Raw genomic sequence first — 21,374 nt, forward strand, 5'->3', positions numbered from 1 at the left:
TTAATGTTTTATCTGAAACAGGGAAGGTTACTAAATGTATTATCTGAAACAGGGAAGGTTACTAAATGTATTATCTGAAACAGGGAAGGTTACTTAATGTTTTATCTGAAACAGGGAAGGTTACTTAATGTTTTAACTGAAACAGGGAAGGTTACTTAATGTATTATCTGAAACAGGGAAGGTTACTTAATGTTTTATCTGAAACAGGGAAGGTTACTTAATGTTTTAACTGAAACAGGGAAGGTTACTTAATGTTTTAACTGAAACAGGGAAGGTTACTTAATGTTTTAACTGAAACAGGGAAGGGAAGGTTACTTAATGTGTTATCTGAAACAGGGAAGGTTACTAAATGTATTATCTGAAACAGGGAAGGTTACTAAATGTATTATCTGAAACAGGGAAGGTTACTTAATGTTTTATCTGAAACAGGGAAGGTTACTTAATGTTTTAACTGAAACAGGGAAGGTTACTTAATGTATTATCTGAAACAGGGAAGGTTACTTAATGTTTTATCTGAAACAGGGAAGGTTACTTAATGTTTTAACTGAAACAGGGAAGGTTACTTAATGTTTTAACTGAAACAGGGAAGGTTACTTAATGTTTTAACTGAAACAGGGAAGGGAAGGTTACTTAATGTGTTATCTGAAACAGGGAAGGGAAGGTTACTTAATGTGTTATCTGAAACAGGGAAGGTTACTTAATGTATTATCTGAAACAGGGAAGGTTACTTAATGTGTTATCTGAAACAGGGAATGGAAGGTTACTTAATGTATTATCTGGAACAGGGAAGATTACTTAATGTATTATCTGAAACAGGGAAGGTTACTTAATGTATTATCTGAAACAGGGAAGGTTACTTAATGTGTTATCTGAAACAGGGAAGGTTACTTAATGTATTATCTGAAACAGGGAAGGTTACTTAATGTTTTAACTGAAACAGGGAAGGTTACTTAATGTTTTAACTGAAACAGGGGAGGGAAGGTTACTAAATGTTTTAACTGAAACAGGGAAGGTTACTTAATGTATTATCTGAAACCGGGAAATTACTTAATGTTTTAACTGAAACACGGAAGGTTACTTAATGTGTTATCTGAAACAGGGAAGGTTACTTAATGTATTATCTGAAACAGGGAAGGTTACTTAATGTATTATCTGAAACCGGGAAGGTTACTTAATGTTTTAACTGAAACACGGAAGGTTACTTAATGTATTATCTGAAACAGGGAAGGTTACTTAATGTATTATCTGAAACAGGGAAGGTTACTTAATGTTTTAACTGAAACAGGGAAGGTTACTTAATGTTTTAACTGAAACAGGGAAGGTTACTTAATGTGTTATCTGAAACAGGGAAGGTTACTTAATGTATTATCTGAAACAGGGAAGGTTACTTAATGTTTTAACTGAAACAGGGAAGGTTACTTAATGTTTTAACTGAAACAGGGGAGGGAAGGTTACTAAATGTTTTAACTGAAACAGGGAAGGTTACTTAATGTATTATCTGAAACCGGGAAGGTTACTTAATGTTTTAACTGAAACACGGAAGGTTACTTAATGTATTATCTGAAACAGGGAAGGTTACTTAATGTATTATCTGAAACAGGGAAGGTTACTTAATGTTTTAACTGAAACGGGGTGGGGAAGGTTACTTAATGTATTATCTGAAACAGGGAAAGTTACTTAATGTGTTATCTGAAACAGGGAAGGTTACTTAATGTTTTATCTGAAACAGGGAAGGTTACTTAATGTTTTAACTGAAACAGGGAAGGTTACTTAATGTTTTAACTGAAACAGGGAAGGGAAGGTTACTTAATGTATTATCTGAAACAGGGAAGGGAAGGTTACTTAATGTTTTATCTGAAACAGGGAAGGGAAGGTTACTTAATGTGTTATCTGAAACAGGGAAGGTTACTTAATGTATTATCTGAAACAGGGAAGGTTACTTAATGTTTTAACTGAAACAGGGAAGGTTACTTAATGTTTTAACTGAAACAGGGGAGGGAAGGTTACTAAATGTTTTAACTGAAACAGGGAAGGTTACTTAATGTATTATCTGAAACAGGGAAGGTTACTTAATGTTTTAACTGAAACAGGGAAGGTTACTTAATGTATTATCTGAAACAGGGAAGGTTACTTAATGTATTATCTGAAACAGGGAAGGTTACTTAATGTTTTAACTGAAACGGGGTGGGGAAGGTTACTTAATGTATTATCTGAAACAGGGAAGGTTACTTAATGTTTTATCTGAAACAGGGAAGGTTACTAAATGTATTATCTGAAACAGGGAAGGTTACTAAATGTATTATCTGAAACAGGGAAGGTTACTTAATGTTTTTACTGCTGATTGCAGCTTTAAAGGCCGGATTCTGTTTCCAACAGTATCACGGAAGATCTGCGCTTATAGCTAGATTGACATTTAAAAGCAACGTTCCCTCGTTAGCAGAGACGACATTCACGGTAAACGCCGCATATGTCAGCTCAATCAGGGAAATGACCTTTACATTTTTATTTAACACGGATATTCCACAATATGGATTGACTTCAGCCCTAAATGAGCACTATGACAGTGGTGGAAAAATGTACCCAATAGTCAGTAATAGTACTAGTGTACTACTGTAGTAAAAATAAAGATCCCTTAATAGAAAACGACTCAAGTAAAAGTGAAAGTCACCCAGTAAAATACGCCTTGAGTGAAAGTCTAAAAGTATTTAGTTTTAAATTAAGTATCAAAAGTCAATGTAACTGCTGAAGTATACTTTACGTTTTAACAGCAAAAATATAAATAATTTCTAATTTCTTTTTTTATTAATTAAAGCAGAAGGCATCATTTTTTAAAATTTATTTACATTTACGGATAGCCAGGGGCTCTGACACTTTACACACAATGCATGTGTGGTTGTTGAGTCCGCCAGATCAGAGGCAGTAGGGATGATCAGGGGCTCTGACACTTTACACACAATGCATGTGTGGTTGTTGAGTCCTCCAGATCAGAGGCAGTAGGGATGATCAGGGGCTCTGACACTTTACACACAATGCATGTGTGGTTGTTGAGTCCTCCAGATCAGAGGCAGTAGGGATGACCAGGGATGTTCTCTGTTTAGTGAGTCCTCCAGATCAGAGGCAGTAGGGATGACCAGGGATGTTCTCTGTTTAGTGAGTCCTCCAGATCAGAGGCAGTAGGGATGACCAGGGATGTTCTGTTTAGTGAGTCCTCCAGATCAGAGACAGTAGAGATGACCAGTGATGTTCTCTGTTTAGTGAGTCCTCCAGATCAGAGACAGTAGAGATGACCAGTGATGTTCTCTGTTTAGTGAGTCCTCCAGATCAGAGGCAGTAGGGATGACCAGGGATGTTCTCTGTTTAGTGAGTCCTCCAGATCAGAGACAGTAGAGATGACCAGTGATGTTCTCTGTTTAGTGAGTCCTCCAGATCAGAGGCATTAGGGATGAGCAGGGATGTTCTCTGTTTAGTGAGTCCTCCAGATCAGAGACAGTAGAGATGACCAGTGATGTTCTCTGTTTAGTGAGTCCTCCAGATCAGAGGCAGTAGAGATGACCAGTGATGTTCTCTGTTTAGTGAGTCCTCCAGATCAGAGGCAGTAGTGACGACCAGGGATGTTCTCTTGATAAGCACTGATAAGCATTCAAAATGTAACGAGCACTTTTAGGTGTCAGGGAAAATGTATGGAGTAAAAAGCACATTATTGTCTTTAGGAATGTAGTGAAGTCAAAGACATAAACAATATGAATAGTAAAGTACAGATACCCCCCCCCCAAAAAAAACGACTTAAGTAGTATTTAAAAGTATTTTTTACTTCAGTACTTTACACCACTGGGATTGGACATTTCTTTACATTTAAAGTTTTCTGTAATTGTTAATGAATAACACTGTACTTCATGATCAAAAGGGATATGATGTTGTGACAAACCTTTACAGAAAGAGAATTGCTGAGGTTCCCAGCCTTTGATAGGCTGAGCCTTTGTCCTCCATCTTTAGAAGCTTGTGGTTTTACCTGAAGCTGTGCCACCTCTCCTCACGACATCTTTCACCGGTTGTCCTCTAGCTCTAAATATAATCTGCCCAAGGCAGAGGGCAACAATGCAATTTGAAAGTCTTCGTCCTCCCAAACAGATGACAGGACAGAACCAGGGTAATATTGTTTAAACAGATGACAGGACAGAACCAGGGTAATATTGTTTAAACAGATGACAGGACAGAACCAGGGTAATATTGTCCTCTCAAACAGATGACAGGACAGAACCAGGGTAATATTGTTTAAACAGATTACAGGACAGAACCAGGGTAATATTGTCCTCTCAAACAGATGACAGGACAGAACCAGGGTAATATTGTTTAAACAGATGACAGGACAGAACCAGGGTAATATTGTTTAAACAGATGACAGGACAGAACCAGGGTAATATTGGTTTATATTAATGATACACTGATCAAAAAAATTAAGGGAACACTTAAACAACACAATGTAACTCCAAGTCAATCACACTTCTGTGAAATCAAACTGTCCACTTAGGAAGCAACACTGATTGACAATACATTTCACATGCTGTTGTGCAAATGGAATAGACAACAGGTGGAAATTATAGGCAATTAGCAAGACACCCCCAATAAAGGAGTGGTTCTGCAGGTGGTGCCACAGACCACTTCTCAGTTCCTATGCTTCCTGGCTGATGTTTTGGTCACTTTTGAATGCTGGCGGTGCTTTCACTCTAGTTGTAGCATGAGACGGAGTCTACAACCCACACAAGTGGCTCAGGTAGTGCAGCTCATCCAGGATGGCACATCAATGCGAGCTATGGCAAGAAGGTTTGCTGTGTCTGTCAGCGTAGTGTCCAGAGCATGGAGGCGCTACCAGGAGACAGGCCAGTACATCAGGAGACGTGGAGGAGGCTGTAGGAGGGCAACAACCCAGGAGCAGGACCGCTACCTCTGCCTTTGTGCAAGGAGGAGCAGGAGGAGCACTGCCAGAGCCCTGCAAAATGACCTCCAGTAGGCCACAAATGTGCATGTGTCTGCTCAAACAGTCAGAAACAGACTCCACGAGGGTGGTATGAGGGCCCAACGTCCACAGGTGGGGGTTGTGTTTACAGCCCAACACCGTGCAGGACGTTTGGCATTTGCCAGAGAACACCAAGATTGGTGAATTCGCCACTGGCGCCCTGTGCTCTTCACAGATTAAAGCAGGTTGACACTGAGCACGTGACAGACGTGACAGAGTCTGGAGACGCCGTGGAGAACGTTCTGCTGCCTGCAACATCCTCCAGCATGACCAGTTTGGCGGTGGGTCAGTCATGGTGTGGGGTGGCATTACTTTGGGGGGCCGCACAACCCTCCATGTGCTCGCCAGGGGTAGCCTGACTGCCATCAGGTACCGAAATAAGATCCTCAGACCCCTTGTGAGACCATATGCTGGTGCGGTTGGCCCTGGGTTCCTCCTAATGCAAGACAATGCTAGACCTCATGTGGCTGGAGTGTGTCAGCAGTTCCTGCAAGAGGAAGGCATTGATGCCATGGACTGGCCCGCCCGTTCCCCGGACCTGAATCCAATTGAACACATCTGGGACATCATGTCTCGCTCCATCCACCAACGCCACGTTGCACCACAGACTGTCCAGGAGTTGGCGGATGCTTTAGTCCAGGTCTGGGAGGAGATCCCTAAGGAGACCATCCGCCACCTCATCAGGAGCAGGCGATATAGGGAGGTCATACAGGCACGAGGAGGCCACACACACTACTGAGCCTCATTTTGACTTGTTTTTTCAAGACATTACATCAAAGTTGGATCAGCCTGTAGTGTGGTTTTCCACTTCAATTTTGAGTGTGACTCCAAATCCAGACCTCCATGGGATGATAAATTTGATTTCCAGTGATAAGTTTTGTGTGATTTTGTTGTCAGCACATTCAACTATGTAAAGAAAAAAGTATTTAATAAGAATATTTCATTCATTCAGATCTAGGATGTGTTATTTTAGTGTTCCCTTTATTTCTTTGAGCAGTGTATAAGGTTTCAGTACAACACACAGTTTCCTTCATTCAGGATGGGTTTCAGTACAACACACAGTTTCCTTCATTCAGGATGGGTTTAAGTACAACACACAGTTCATTCAGGATGGGTTTCAGTCCGACACACAGTTCATTCAGGATGGGTTTCAGTCCAACACACAGTTCATTCAGGATGGGTCCAATACACAGTTTCCTGCATTCAGGATGGGTTTCAGTACAACACACAGTTCATTCAGGATGGGTTTCAGTCCAACACACAGTTCATTCAGGATGGGTTTCAGGACAACACACAGTTCATTCAGGATGGGTTTCAGTACAACACACAGTTCATTCAGGATGGGTTTCAGTCCAACACACAGTTCATTCAGGATGGGTTTCAGTACAACACACAGTTCATTCAGGATGGGTTTCAGTACAACACACAGTTCATTCAGGATGGGTACAACACACAGTTTCCTGCATTCAGGATGGGTTTCAGTACAACACACAGTTCATTCAGGATGGGTTTCAGTCCAACACACAGTTCATTCAGGATGGGTTTCAGGACAACACACAGTTCATTCAGGATGGGTTTCAGTACAACACACAGTTAATTCAGGATGGGTTTCAGTCCAACACACAGTTCATTCAGGATGGGTTTCAGTACAACACACAGTTCATTCAGGATGGGTTTCAGTACAACACACAGTTCATTCAGGATGGGTACAACACACAGTTTCCTGCATTCAGGATGGGTTTCAGTACAACACACAGTTCATTCAGGATGGGTTTCAGTCCAACACACAGTTCATTCAGGATGGGTTTCAGGACAACACACAGTTCATTCAGGATGGGTTTCAGTACAACACACAGTTAATTCAGGATGGGTTTCAGTACAACACACAGTTCATTCAGGATGGGTTTCAGTACAACACACAGTTCATTCAGGATGGGTTTCAGTACAACACACAGTTCATTCAGGATGGGTTTCAGTACAACACACAGTTCATTCAGGATGGGTTTCAGTACAACACACAGTTCATTCAGGATGGGTACAACACACAGTTTCCTGCATTCAGGATGGGTTTCAGTACAACACACAGTTCATTCAGGATGGGTTTCAGTCCAACACACAGTTCATTCAGGATGGGTTTCAGTACAACACACAGTTCATTCAGGATGGGTTTCAGTACAACACACAGTTCATTCAGGATGGGTTTCAGTACAACACACAGTTCATTCAGGATGGGTTTCAGTACAACACACAGTTTCCTGCATTCAGGATGGGTTTCAGTACAACACACAGTTCATTCAGGATGGGTTTCAGGACAACACACAGTTAATTCAGGATGATACAAAGAAAAAGGAATGAATGTATAAAATGTTAGATGACTGAGGATAGACAGGGCTTTAAGAAATAGGTATGTGTCTCCATTGGCATCCTATTCCCTGTCCAGTGTACTACTGTTGACTAGAGCCCAGAGGGAAAAGGGAGCCATTTGGGACGATTGGCACCCTATTTCCCTGTCCAGTGTACTGTACTACTGTTGACTAGGGACCAGAGGGGAAAAGGGGGCCATTTGGGACGATTGGCTGTAATTTCTCTGGAAGGATGATTCTGTAGTTTTGTACAACAGTAGAGATACTCTAGAGAGTCTGTATCGTGTGATGTGCTATTCTTCCTTCACAGCTAGTCCAATGACCCAGAGTAGATCTGAGGAACACACAGCTAGTCCAATGACCCAGAGTAGATCTGAGGAACACACAGCTAGTCCAATGACCCAGAGTAGATCTGAGGAACACACAGCTAGTCCTTTGACCCAGAGTAGATCTGAGGAACACACAGCTAGTCCAATCGGAAGTCTCCAACATGCTGAGGTGTCTCTTTAGAACAGGATGTGCTGTTTATAATAATCCAACCTTTGACCCCTCTCAGTTAGTGTTGATTGACCCTCTTCGACACAGGAGGTTGGTGGCACCTTAATTGGGGAGGACGGGTTCGTGGCAAATGGCTTGAGAGGAAATACGTGGAATGGTATCAAACACATGGTTTGGTTTCCATGTGTTTGAATGGTTTGGTTTCCATGTGTTTGAATGGTTTGGTTTCCATGGTTTCCATGTGTTTGAATGGTTTGGTTTCCATGTGTTTGAATGGTTTGGTTTCCATGGTTTCCATGTGTTTGAATGGTTTGGTTTCCATGGTTTCCATGTGTTTGAATGGTTTGGTTTCCATGGTTTCCATGTGTTTGAATGGTTTGGTTTCCATGGTTTCCATGTGTTTGATACCGTTCCATTTGCGCCGTTCAAGCCATTACGATGAGCCATCCTCCCCTCAGCAACAACAGAGTTTCAGTTATTCTCCTTGTTGTGGAGGCTGGTCACCATGATGAGTTAGTTCCTCTGAGGTTCAGACTGTTGTTCTTGTAACTCCCATCCCTTGTTGTCCATCCGTCTGTCATCGATCATTACTGAAAGGTTCCTCCCAGTAGAGAAGGCCGTTTCATGGTACATCCATTTCAAGCATCACAACATCCGCTCCCCGACTACAACCCCCCCCCCCCCAGCACAACTTCAGATCGATGATTAGATTTTTCTGTCAGTTTGTGTGTTTAAAAAAAACTATTGTTTTTCAAGAAACAAGATCATGTTTATACACACACACACACACACTTTCAACATGTTTATACACACACACACACACACACACACTTTAAACATGTTTATACACACACACACACACACACTTTCAACATGTTTATACACACACACACACACACACTTTAAACATGTTTATACACACACACACACACTTTAAACATGTTTATACACACACACACACACACACTTTAAACATGTTTATACACACACACACACTTAATCAAAGAAAAAACTAAACATTGTCTTTAAGTGGCCAGGAAAATTATTAATTAAATGAATGCATGGATTTGTCAACTCATTGTTACATTTTTGTTTGTTAAATTCTCTTTTGTTATGGCTGTCCTGTGTGGTTAAAGGTGTAGTCAGCTATCTATCTAGGACTGGACCTCCAGTCCCTCTATCCTCCATCCCAGTCCCTCTAGCAGACCGTCCCGTTCTCCTGCCTCGACTTGGGGCAGGTGGATCGAGGGATGGGCTGGACGGAGGGAGCCAGGGTACAGAAGAAACCAGCGATGAGGGTGAGCCCCAGACCTCCCCAGGCGCAGAACATAGACCAGCCGTAGCCATGGCCAATGTCGTCCGGCAGGCCGTACAGATAGCGAGGATAACGGGACAGCTCGAAGTTGATCCCCGCCACGCAGGTACAGAGAGAGATTATACAGAAGGTGCCTGGGGAGGAGAGAGAGAGAGGGGGAGGTGGGGAGAGGGAGGGTAAGGGTAGCGAGGGAGAGAGGGGAGGTGTCGAGGGAGAGAGTGGGGGAAGATAAAGGAGAGGGGAGGGGTGGAGAGAGGGGAGGTTGGGGAAAGGAGCGAGGGAGAAGGTGGGGATAGGGAAAGAGAGAGAGAGAAGAGGGAGAGAGAGAGAGGAGGTGGGAAGAGGGAGAGAGAGAGAGAGAGAGAGAGAGAGAGAGAGAGAGAGGAGGTGGGTAGAGGGAGAGAGAGGAGGTGGGAAGAGGGAGAGAGGAGGTGGGAAGAGGGAGAGAGAGAGAGAGAGGAGGTGGGAAGAGGGAGGGAGGGAGAGAGAGAGAGAGGAGGTGGGAAGAGAGAGAGAGAGAGAGAGAGAGAGAGAGAGAGAGAGAGAGAGAGAGAGGAGGTGGGAAGAGAGCGAGAGAGAGAGGAGGTGGGAAGAGGGAGAGAGAGGAGGTGGGAAGAGGGAGGGAAGGAGAGAGAGAGAGGGTTACACTGATGCAATAAGAACGATGTTCACTTGGTGTTTGGGTGTGAAACCGTTTATCAGTAATATAATACAACATTCCTATCATCATTATTTTGGAGAACCAATTTCTCATTCAGACTGTGAACATTTTGTACAAACAGAAAACTGTCCACTGTACAGCATTAAAATATATTACTTTGGACTTTTTCAACGGTTCCTCTCTTTTGTGTGTAGATTGAGGGTGTAATTCCACCCTAACTCTGTGAGCTGGGTGTGTGACACCGCTGGGCTGTTTATCTGTGTCCCCAATGGCACCCAACACCCCTGTATAGGACACTACTTCTGACCAGGAACCAATGGCACCCAACAACCCTGTATAGGACACTACTTCTGACCAGGACCCAATGGCACCCAACAACCCTGTATAGGACACTACTTCTGACCAGGACCCAATGGCACCCAACACCCCTGTATAGGACACTACTTCTGACCAGGAACCAATGGCACCCAACAACCTTGTATAGGACACTACTTCTGACCAGGACCCAATGGCACCCAACACCCCTGTATAGGACACTACTTCTGACCAGGAACCAATGGCACCCAACAACCTTGTATAGGACACTACTTCTGACCAGGAACCAATGGCACCCAACAACCTTGTATAGGACACTACTTCTGACCAGGACCCAATGGCACCCAACAACCTTGTATAGGACACTACTTCTGACCAGGACCCAATGGCACCCAACAACCTTGTATAGGACACTACTTCTGACCAGGACCCAATGGCACCCAACAACCCTGTATAGGACACTACTTCTGACCAGGAACCAATGGCACCCAACAACCCTGTATAGGACACTACTTCTGACCAGGACCCAATGGCACCCAACAACCCTGTATAGGACACTACTTCTGACCAGGAACCAATGGCACCCAACAACCTTGTATAGGACACTACTTCTGACCAGGAACCAATGGCACCCAACAACCTTGTATAGGACACTACTTCTGACCAGGAACCAATGGCACCCAACAACCTTGTATAGGACACTACTTCTGACCAGGACCCAATGGCACCCAACAACCCCTGTATAGGACACTACTTATGACCAGGACCCAATGGCACCCAACACCCCTGTATGGGACACTACTTCTGACCAGGAACCAATGGCACCCAACAACCTTCTATAGGACACTACTTCTGACCAGGACCCAATGGCACCCTATACTATAGTCACTGTTACTAGTGTCCCCCCAGTACCCTGAACTACAGTCACTTGTTACTAGCCTCCCCCCAGTACCCTGAACTACAGTCACCTGTTACTAGCCTCCCCCCAGTACCCTGCCCTGAACTACAGTCACTTGTTACTAGCCTCCCCCCAGTACCCTGCCCGGAACTATAGTAATTTCTCTGCACTATAACATCAGTAAAACTGAGTAACAATCAATCAACTTGAATCTGACCTGGCCCCAGTAATCTGACTTGACCACAGTAATCTGACCTGGCCACAGTAATCTGACCTGACCACAGTAATCTGACCTGACCACAGTAATCTGACCTGGCCACAGTAATTTGACCTGGCCACAGTAATCTGACCTGACCACGGTAATCTGACCTGACCACGGTAATCTGACCTGGCCACAGTAATCTGACCTGACCACAGTAATCTGACCTGACCACAGTAATCTGACCTGACCACAGTAATCTGACCTGGCCACAGTAATCTGACCTGGCCACAGTAATCTGACCTGGCCACAGTAATCTGACCTGACCACAGTAAACTGACCTGGCCACAGTAATCTGACCTGACCACAGTAATCTGACCTGGCCACAGTAATCTGACCTGGCCACAGTAATCTGACCTGACCACAGTAATCTGACCTGACCACAGTAATCTGACCTGGCAACAGTAATCTGACCTGACCACAGTAATCTGACCTGACCACAGTAATCTGACCTGACCACAGTAATCTGACCTGACCACAGTAATCTGACCTGACCACGGTAATCTGACCTGACCACGGTAATCTGACCTGGCCACGGTAATCTGACCTGACCACGGTAATCTGACCTGGCCACAGTAATCTGACCTGACCACAGTAATCTGACCTGGCCACAGTAATCTGACCTGACCACGGTAATCTGACCTGACCACGGTAATCTGACCTGACCACAGTAATCTGACCTGACCACAGTAATCTGACCTGACCACAGTAATCTGACCTGGCCCCAGTAATCTGACCTGACCACAGTAATCTGACCTGGCAACAGTAATCTGACCTGACCACAGTAATCTGACCTGACCACAGTAATCTGACCTGGCAACAGTAATCTGACCTGACCACAGTAATCTGACCTGACCACAGTAATCTGACCTGACCACAGTAATCTGACCTGGCCACAGTAATCTGACCTGGCCACAGTAATCTGACCTGGCCACAGTAATCTGACCTGGCCACAGTAATCTGACCTGACCACGGTAATCTGACCTGACCACAGTAATCTGACCTGACCACAGTAATCTGACCTGACCACGGTAATCTGACCTGACCACGGTAATCTGACCTGGCCACAGTCATCTGACCTGACCACAGTCATCTGACCTGACCACAGTAATCTGACCTGACCACAGTAATCTGACCTGGCCACAGTAATCTGACCTGACCACAGTAATCTGACCTGGCCACAGTAATCTGACCTGACCACAGTAATCTGACCTGACCACAGTAATCTGACCTGACCACAGTAATCTGACCTGTAATATTCCCTCTGTTTTGCTTCATTTCTATTCTCTCTCTCTCTCTCTCTCTCTCTCTCTCTCTCTCTCTCTCTCTCCCCCCCCCCCTCTCTCTCTCTCTTGTCTCTCCCCCCCTCCCTCTCTCTCGCTCTCTCTCTTTCCCCTTCTGTCTCTCTCTCTCCCTGTCCCCCCCCTCTCTCTCCCTCCCTCTTCCGCTCCCTCTGCCCCCCCCTCCCCTTCTGCCGTGCATGACATAATTTGTTAGTGTGATGTTACCGCCACTGCCTCCGTGTGTGTGTGTGTGTGTGTGTGTGGGGGGGGCATGGAGAATGCAGGCTGTTAATCAGAGTCACCAGCACTACTAATGAGAGTTCCCTCAGCACCTCCACACCAGACAATCAGTCCTCTATGTGGCTGTTGATGCTATGCTCTTTCACAGTAACCCCCCCCTGAGCTGGTGTTATTCCTGTTCACAGTAACCCCCCCCCCTGAGCTGGTGTTATTCCTGTTCACAGTAACCCCCCCCCCCCCCTGAGCTGGTGTTATTCCTGTTCACAGTAACCCCCCCCCTGAGCTGGTGCTATTCCTGTTCACAGTAACCCCCCCCCCCTGTGTGTAGTGTGTAGGGCCCTGTCAGTGTGTATAGAGTCAGTGTGTATAGAGTCGGTGTGTTTAGAGTCGGTGTGTATAGAGTCAGTGTGTATAGAGTCAGTGTGTATAGAGTCAGTGTATAGAGTCGGTGTGTATAGAGTCAGTGTGTATAGAGTCAGTGTGTATAGAGTCGGTGTGTATAGAGTCAGTGTGTATAGAGTCGGTGTGTATAGAGTCGGTGTGTATAGAGTCGGTGTGTATAGAGTCGGTGTGTATAGAGTCGGTGTGTATAGAGTCGGTGTGTATAGAGTCGGTGTGTATAGAGTCAGTGTGTATAGAGTCAGTGTGTATAGAGTCGGTGTGTATAGAGTCGGTGTGTATAGAGTCGGTGTGTATAGAGTCGGTGTGTATAGAGTCGGTGTGTATAGAGTCGGTGTGTATAGAGTCGGTGTGTATAGAGTCGGTGTGTATAGAGTCGGTGTGTATAGAGTATCTGTGATGTCCTCTTACCTCCCATAAGGAACAGTATCTGTGTTGTCCTCTTACCTCCCACGAGGAACAGTATCTGTGTTGTCCTCTTACCTCCCATAAGGAACAGTATCTGTGTTGTCCTCTTACCTCCCATTAGGAACAGTAATCCTGCCACGTACTGCATCAGTCCTCTATCCCAGCAGCATCCCAGAACACCTATCGTCCAGCCAAACAGAATGATGGCTACAGCCATGCCCATGAAGCCTGCCGTCATCCGCCTCAGGTCTGGAGAGACAGGAGAGATACAAGGAGGGAGGGTTAGCATGGTTACAACACACACCTGTAGTCCACATTCTGACACACACACTGTAGTCCACGTTCTGACACACACACACTGTAGTCCATGTTCTGACACACACACACACTGTAGTCCATGTTCAGACACACACACTGTAGTCCACGTTCTGACACACACACACACTGTAGTCCATGTTCAGACACACACACTGTAGTCCATGTTCTGACACACACACACTGTAGTCCAAGTTCTGACACACACACTGTAGTCCACATTCTGACACACACACTGTAGTCCATGTTCTGACACACACACACACTGTAGTCCATGTTCAGACACACACACACACTGTAGTCCATGTTCTGACACACACACTGTAGTCCATGTTCTGACACACACACACTGTAGTCCAAGTTCTGACACACACACTGTAGTCCACATTCTGACACACACACTGTAGTCCACATTCTGACACACACACTGTAGTCCATGTTCAGACACACACACTGTAGTCCATGTTCAGACACACACACTGTAGTCCATGTTCAGACACACACACTGTAGTCCATGTTCTGACACACACACTGTAGTCCATGTTCTGACACACACACACTGTAGTCCACGTTCTGACACACACACACTGTAGTCCACGTTCTGACACACACACACTGTAGTCCACGTTCTGACACACACACTGTAGTCCACGTTCTGACACACACTGTAGTCCATGTTCAGACACACACACACACACTGTAGTCCACGTTCTGACACACACACACTGTAGTCCATGTTCAGACACACACACACACACTGTAGTCCATGTTCTGACACACACACACTGTAGTCCACGTTCTGACACACACACTGTAGTCCATGTTCTGACACACACACACACTGTAGTCCACGTTCTGACACACACACTGTAGTCCACGTTCTGACACACACACTGTAGTCCACGTTCAGACACACACACTGTAGTCCACGTTCAGACACACACACAGAAGGGTTAGGCAACGTTCAGACAGAAATAGCTACTGGAACTGTCTTGACCTCTGACCCTGTCAGGACACCTGTCATTCAGCTATTGGGACTATTTTTAACCTCTGACCCTGTCAGGACGCCTGTCATTCAGCTACTGGAACTGTTTTTAACCTCTGACCCTGTCAGGACGCCTGTCATTCAGCTATTGGAACTGTTTTTAACCTCTGACCCTGTCAGGAAGCCTGTGATTCAGCTATTGGAAGTGTCCCAACATAACAGTCCTAACCCCTGACTCTGTGAACAGACTACTGACGACACAGCAGAGATAGAAGATCGACTGTAGCGTCTACAGAAGACAAATGTAGGAATCTGTAATGTTGCTCGTATCAGATCTCCTGACATGACCTCATTTCCTAATACCGTTTGACCTCACTTCCTTATACCGTATGACCTCACTTCCTTATACCGTATGACCTCACTTCCTAATACCGTATGACCTCACTTCCTAATACCGTATGACCTCACTTCCTAATATCTTATGACCTCACTTCCTTATACCGTATGACCTCACTTCCTAATACCGTATGACCTCACTTCCTAATATCGTATGACCTCACTTCCTTATACCGTAAGACCTTAGTTTGTCTATACTATTTCAGGAAAACACCTTCAGCATCCACCGAGCTCCCGCTGCTGGTGTGTGCGAGTCCGTGTGCATGTTTTTACGGGCTGAGGAAGAATGATGTGGGGAGAGGCTCGTTAAACCTTGACGGGCAAGCACCAACGCCCTCTAGGTAATCTGTCCCACAGTCCCACAGGGCCCATAAATACTCTACCTTTCAACAGTCCCATGTCTGCCCTAACTGCCCCAGAGCAGAACAAATAGAGAGCGAGAGAGAGTGAAGGTGGGGCAGGGAGAGAGATAGAGAGACGGAGGGAGAGAGACGGAGGGAGAGAGACGGAGGGAGAGAGACGGAGGGAGAGAGACGGAGGGAGAGAGACGGAGGGAGAGAGACGGAGGGAGAGAGACTGTGAGGGTGCAGAGAGGTATTAAACTACCCTCCATTATCCTACCGTCTATTATCCTACCCTCTATTATCCTACCTTCTATTATCCTACCCTCTATTATCCTACCCTCTATTATCCTACCCTCCATCATCCTACCCTCTATTAAACTACCCTCTATTAAACTACCCTCTATTAAACTACCCTCTATGATCCTACCCTCTATTAAACTACCCTCTATTATCCTACCCTCTATTATCCTACCCTCTATTAAACTACCCTCTATTAAACTACCCTCCATTATCCTACCCTCTATTAAACTACCCTCTATGATCCTACCCTCTATTAAACTACCCTCTATTATCCTACCCTCTATTATCCTACCCTCTATTAAACTACCCTCTATTAAACTACCCTCTATTAAACTACCCTCTATTATCCTACCCTCTATTAAACTACCCTCTATGATCCTACCCTCTATTAAACTACCCTCTATTAAACTACCCTCTATTATCCTACCCTCTATTAAACTACCCTCTATTATCCTACCCTCTATTAAACTACCCTCTATGATCCTACCGTCTATTATCCTACCCTCTATGATCCTACCCTCTATGATCCTACCCTCTACTATCCTACCCTCTATTAACCTACCCTCTATTTCCTACCCTTTATTAAACGACCCTGTATTATCCTACCCTCTATTCAACTACCCTCTATTAAACTACCCTCTTTTAACCTACTTAAAGTTCTACATTCACAGAACAATCGAACAAAGATAAATGTAGTATTGTTTTAGGGGAAGGTTTGATGGTGTAGTGCCAGCTAGACAGCTAACAAGCTAACCAGCTAGCCAGCTAGCCAGCTAACCAGCTAGCCAGCTAACCAGCTGACCAGCTAGCCAGCTAGACAGCTAACCAGCTAACCAGCTAGCCAGCTAACCAGCTGACCAGCTAGACAGCTAACCAGCTAGCCAGCTAACCAGCTAACCAGCTGACCAGCTAGCCAGCTAACCAGCTAACCAGCTGACCAGCTAGCCAGCTAGCCAGCTGACCAGCTAGCCAGCTAACCAGCTAACCAGCTAACCAGCTGACCAGCTAGCCAGCCAGCCCATAGAGATTACTGCATTGTGTGTTCAAGTCGCTACCAACCTTATTATAACGACACAGAAAATAGTTTTCTCACATAGTGTTAGTGTTATTTCACACTGTATTAGAATGAGGGAGGGATGTCCAATAGGGAGGGATGGACAGAGGGAGGGATATACAATAGGGAGGGATGGACAGAGGGAGGGATATACAATAGGGAGGGATGGATGGATGGATGGATGGATGGATGGATGGATGGATGGATGAATGGAGGGAGGGAGGGATGGACAGAGGGAGGGATATACAATAGGGAGGGATGGATGGATGGATGGAGGGAGGGATGTACAATATGGAGGGATGTACAATAGGGAGGGATGTACAATAGGGAGGGAGGGATGGATGGAGGGAGGGAGGGAGGGATGTACAATAGGGAGATAGGATGGATGGAGGGAGGGAGGGATGTACAATAGGGAGATAGGATGGATGGAGGGAGGGAGGGAGGGATGTACAATAGGGAGATAGGATGGATGGAGGGAGGGAGGGATGTACAATAGGGAGATAGGATGGATGGAGGGAGGGAGGGATGTACAATAGGGAGGGAGGGATGGAGGGAGGGAGGGAGGGATGTACAATAGGGAGGGATGGATGGAGGGAGGGAGGGATGTACAATAGGGAGGGAGGGATGGATGGAGGGAGGGAGGGATGTACAATAGGGAGGGATGGATGGATGGAGGGAGGGAGGGATGTACAATAGGGAGGGATGGATGGATGGAGGGAGGGAGGGATGTACAATAGGGAGGGATGGATGGATGGAGGGAGGGAGGGATGTACAATAGGGAGGGATGGATGGATGGAGGGAGGGATGTACAATAGGGAGGGAGGGATGGATGGAGGGAGGGATATACAATAGGGAGGGATGGATGGATGGAGGGAGGGAGGGATGTACAATAGGGAGGGATGGATGGATGGAGGGAGGGAGGGATGTACAATAGGGAGGGATGGATGGATGGAGGGAGGGAGGGATGTACAATAGGGAGGGAGGGATATACAATAGGGAGGGATGGATGGAGGGAGGGAGGGATATACAATAGGGAGGGATGGATGGATGGATGGAGGGAGGGAGGGATGTACAATAGGGAGGGATGGATGGAGGGAGGGAGGGATATACAATAGGGAGGGATGGATGGAGGGAGGGAGGGAGGGATGTACAATAGGGAGGGATGGATGGAGGGAGGGAGGGATATACAATAGGGAGGGATGGATGGAGGGAGGGAGGGAGGGATATACAATAGGGAGGGATGGATGGATATACAGTAGGGATGGATGGATGGATGGAGGAAGGGAGGGATATACAATAGGGAGGGATGGATGGATATACAGTAGGGATGGATGGATGGAGGGAGGGAGGGATATACAATAGGGAGGGATGGATGGATGGAGGGAGGGAGGGAGGGAGGGATGTACAATAGGGAGGGATGGATGGAGGGAGGGAAATACAGTAGGGAGGGATGGATGGAGAGGGGAGGGATATACAATAGGGAGGGATGGATGGGGGGAGGGAGGGATGTACAATAGGGATGGATGGAGGGAGGGATGTACAATAGGGATGGATGGAGGGAGGGATATACAGTAGGGATGGATGGATGGATGGAGGGATATACAGTAGGGATGGATGGTGGAGGGATATACAGTAGGGATGGATGGATGGATGGAGGGAGGGTGGGATATACAGTAGGGAGGGATGGAAGGAGGGATATACAGTAGGGATGGATGGATGGAGGGAGGGAGGATATACAGTAGGGAGGGATGGAAGGAGGGAGGGAGGGATATACAATAGGGATGGATGGATGGAGGGAGGGAGGGATGTACAATAGGGATGGATGGAGGGAGGGAGGGATATACAGTAGGGAGGGATGGAAGGAGGGAGGGAGGGATATACAGTAGGGAGGGATGGATGGAGGGTGGGATATACAGTAGGGAGGGATGGAAGGAGGGATATACAGTAGGGATGGATGGATGGAGGGAGGGAGGGATATACAGTAGGGAGGGATGGAAGGAGGGAGGGGAGGGATATACAATAGGGATGGATGGATGGAGGGAGGGAGGGATGTACAATAGGGATGGATGGAGGGAGGGAGGGATATACAGTAGGGAGGGATGGAAGGAGGGAGGGAGGGATATACAATAGGGATGGATGGATGGAGGGATGTACAATAGGGATGGATGGAGGGAGGGAGGGATATACAGTAGGGATGGATGGATGGATGGAGGGAGGGAGGGATATACAGTAGGGATGGATGGAAGGAGGGATATATACAATAGGGATGGATGGATGGATGGATGGATGGAGGGAGGGATATACAATAGGGAGGGAGGGAGGGATGTACAATAGGGATGGATGGAGGGAGGGAGGGATGGAAGGAGGGAGGGAGGGATATACAATAGGGATGGATGGATGGAGGGAGGGAGGGATATACAGTAGGGAGGGATGGATGGATATACAGTAGGGATGGATGGATGGATTTTTTAAATTTTTATTTCACCTTTATTTAACCAGGTAGGCTAGTTGAGAACAAGTTCTCATTTGCAACTGCGACCTGGCCAAGATAAAGCATAGCAGTGTGAGCATACAACAAAGAGTTACACATGGAGTAAACAATTAACAAGTCAATAACACAGTAGAAAACGAAGGGGGGGTCTATATACAATGTGTGCAAAAGGCATGAGGAGGTAGGCAAATAATTACAATTTTGCAGATTAACACTGGAGTGATAAAAGATCAGATGGTCATGTACAGGTAGAGATATTGGTGTGCAGAAGAGCAGAAAAGTAAATAAATAAAAACAGTACGGGGATGAGGTAGGTGAAAAGGGTGGATGGAAGGAGGGATATACAATAGGGATGGATGGATGGATGGAGGGATATACAATAGGGAGGGAGGGAGGGAGGGAGGGAGGAGGGAGGGAGGGAGGGAGGGAGGGAGGGAGGGAGGGAGGGAGGGAGGGAGAGATATACACAGTAGGCATGGATAGAGGGAGGACTAGAGGGAGGCGAGGGAGGGATAGAGGAATGTGATCTAATATGATCTATAATCTATATTAATATAATAGTAATATATCTCTATATAATCTATACATAATCATACTATTTATAAATTATATCTATACAATATAATCTATATTAATCTATCTATAATCATACTATTATACATTATATCTATACAATATAATCTATATATAATCTAAATCACAATATCTATATTAATAAATCATACTATTTCATCAGGATTCAGCTTGTAGTTCGAACTCAAACTTCAAAAAGAGATTGAGGAGGGGGGAGAGATTGAGGAGGGGGGAGAGATTGAGGAGGGGGGAGAGAGATTGAGGAGGGGGGGAGAGATTGAGATGTGGGGAGAGAGATTGAGGAGGGGGGGAGAGATTGAGGAGGGGGGAGAGATTGAGATGTGGGGAGAGAGATTGAGGAGGGGGGGAGAGATTGAGGAGGGGGGAGGATTGAGGAGGGGGGAGAGATGGAGATGTGGGGAAGAGAGCATTGAAGCGAGGGGGGCAGAGATTGAGGAGGGGGGAGAGATTGAGGAGAGGGGGTGAGAGATTGAGTTTAGTGGGTGAGAGATTTGTAGATGTTGGGGAGATGTAGATTGAGGAGGGGGGAGATTGATTGATGTATGTGGGTGAGTAGAGATTTGAGGAGGGGGGAGAGATTGAGATGTGGGGAGAGAGATTGAGGAGGGGGGAGAGATTGAGGAGGGGGGAGAGATTGAGGAGGGGGAGAGATTGAGATGTGGGGAGAGAGATTGAGGAGGGGGGAGGAGATTGAGGAGGGGGGAAGATTGAGGAGGGGAGAGAGATTGAGATGTGGGAGAGAGATTGAGGAGGGGGGAGAGATTGAGGAGGGGGAGAGATTGAGGAGGGGAGAGAGATTGAGGAGGGGAGAGATTGAGGAGGGGAGAGATTGAGGAGGGGGGAGAGATTGAGGAGGGGGGAGAGATTGAGGAGGGAAAGAGATTGAGGAGAGGAGAGATTGAGATGTGGGGAGAGAGATTGAGGAGGGGGGAGAGATTGAGGAGGGGGAGAGATTGAGGAGAGGGAGAGATTGAGATGTGGGGAGAGATTGAGGAGGGGGGAGAGATTGAGGAGGGGGGAGAGTGAGGAGGGGGAGAGATTGAGGAGGGGAAGAGATTGAGGAGGGGGGAGAGATTGAGGAGGGGGGAGAGTTGGATGTGGGGAGAGAGATTGAGGAGGGGGAGAGATTGAGGAGGGGGGAGAGATTGAGTAGGGGGAGAGATTGAGTAGGGGGGGGAGATTGAGGAGGGGGGAGAGATTGAGATGTGGGGAGAGAGATTGAGGAGGGGTGAGAGATTGAGG

At 46.2% G+C, this 21,374-nt stretch overlaps 1 protein-coding gene across 1 annotated transcript; it reads right to left on the minus strand.

Moving 5' to 3' along the window:
* Positions 1 to 3,937: 3,937 nt before the first annotated feature.
* Positions 3,938 to 13,902, minus strand: LOC116372982 (transmembrane protein 178B; the record flags this gene model as incomplete). The annotated part of the gene is given in 2 exon segments (XM_031821528.1): positions 3,938 to 9,324; positions 13,765 to 13,902. Coding segments are annotated over 2 exon segments (378 nt in total). The 3' UTR covers positions 3,938 to 9,073.
* Positions 13,903 to 21,374: the final 7,472 nt, after the last annotated feature.

The sequence above is a fragment of the Oncorhynchus kisutch genome, unplaced genomic scaffold, assembly GCF_002021735.2.
Source record: "Oncorhynchus kisutch isolate 150728-3 unplaced genomic scaffold, Okis_V2 scaffold3988, whole genome shotgun sequence".
Classification (NCBI taxonomy): Eukaryota; Metazoa; Chordata; class Actinopteri; order Salmoniformes; family Salmonidae; genus Oncorhynchus; species Oncorhynchus kisutch.